Genomic DNA, 742 nt, shown 5'->3' on the forward strand with positions numbered 1-742 from the left:
CTGGGCCGCGGGTTCGATTCCCGCCCGGGACGGATTTTACCCTGATGGGATAATGTTCGTTCTCGGAACGCCTGGCTTTCTCCTATCCTGTCTCCCTTCTATTTGATTTCGGGACGATAATACCTCAGTAGTTACAGTTCCCTCGATCAAACCCCCTCAAAAAAAAAAGAAAAAAAAAAATCCTGAACGGATAATGTTCGTTCTCGGAACGGCTGGCTTTCTATCCTGTCTTCCTCCTCTCTTCGATTTAGGGATGATAAGACCTCAGTGGTTAAAGTTACAATTCCCTCCATCAAACCTCTTTTTTCAAGTAAATTACCTAATAGATGTCAAATACGCTCTTGTAAAACGATAGTAATCAAACAAAACTCGTGATCTAATCCACCCCTGTTTTTCCCCATCAGGTGTGATCACGGGCACGGACTCAAGGTTCCCCCTGTAGATTCGTACGTGAGTGTTCTGCAACCACAACAGCCTTCTATCACTCTGCTGGGAACTGGCAATATCGCTAGAGAATACACTGACTTCAGAGCGGGCGTTCCCATCTTCACGGATCTGCACATCAATATTGCCCCGGCTAATAAGTTCGGTAAGTAGACATTACAATGAAAAAAAAAAAAAAAAAAAAAAAAAATAACCAACAGACAGTTGGATTTTTTTTTTTTTTTTGTGAAGGGAAAACGCATGTTGTTCCGAATTTTCGCACTCAAGGGTATGTTGGACAGATCTTGCTTCCCATCCC

General features: G+C 43.0%; 1 protein-coding gene across 1 annotated transcript in view; it reads left to right on the forward strand.

Moving 5' to 3' along the window:
- LOC103523338 (calsyntenin-1-like) overlaps positions 1 to 742 on the forward strand; it is a gene marked incomplete at its 3' end in the record, with an annotated part of 21,393 nt that overhangs the window by 10,857 nt on the left and 9,794 nt on the right. Inside the window, exon 5 of the mRNA XM_008488394.2 lies at positions 405 to 589. Coding sequence (XP_008486616.1) covers positions 405 to 589 — 185 coding nt within the window. The remainder of the gene's footprint in view (positions 1 to 404; positions 590 to 742) is intronic.

The sequence above is a fragment of the Diaphorina citri genome, unplaced genomic scaffold (genome assembly GCF_000475195.1).
Source record: "Diaphorina citri unplaced genomic scaffold, Diaci psyllid genome assembly version 1.1 scaffold19723, whole genome shotgun sequence".
Taxonomy (NCBI): Eukaryota; Metazoa; Arthropoda; class Insecta; order Hemiptera; family Psyllidae; genus Diaphorina; species Diaphorina citri.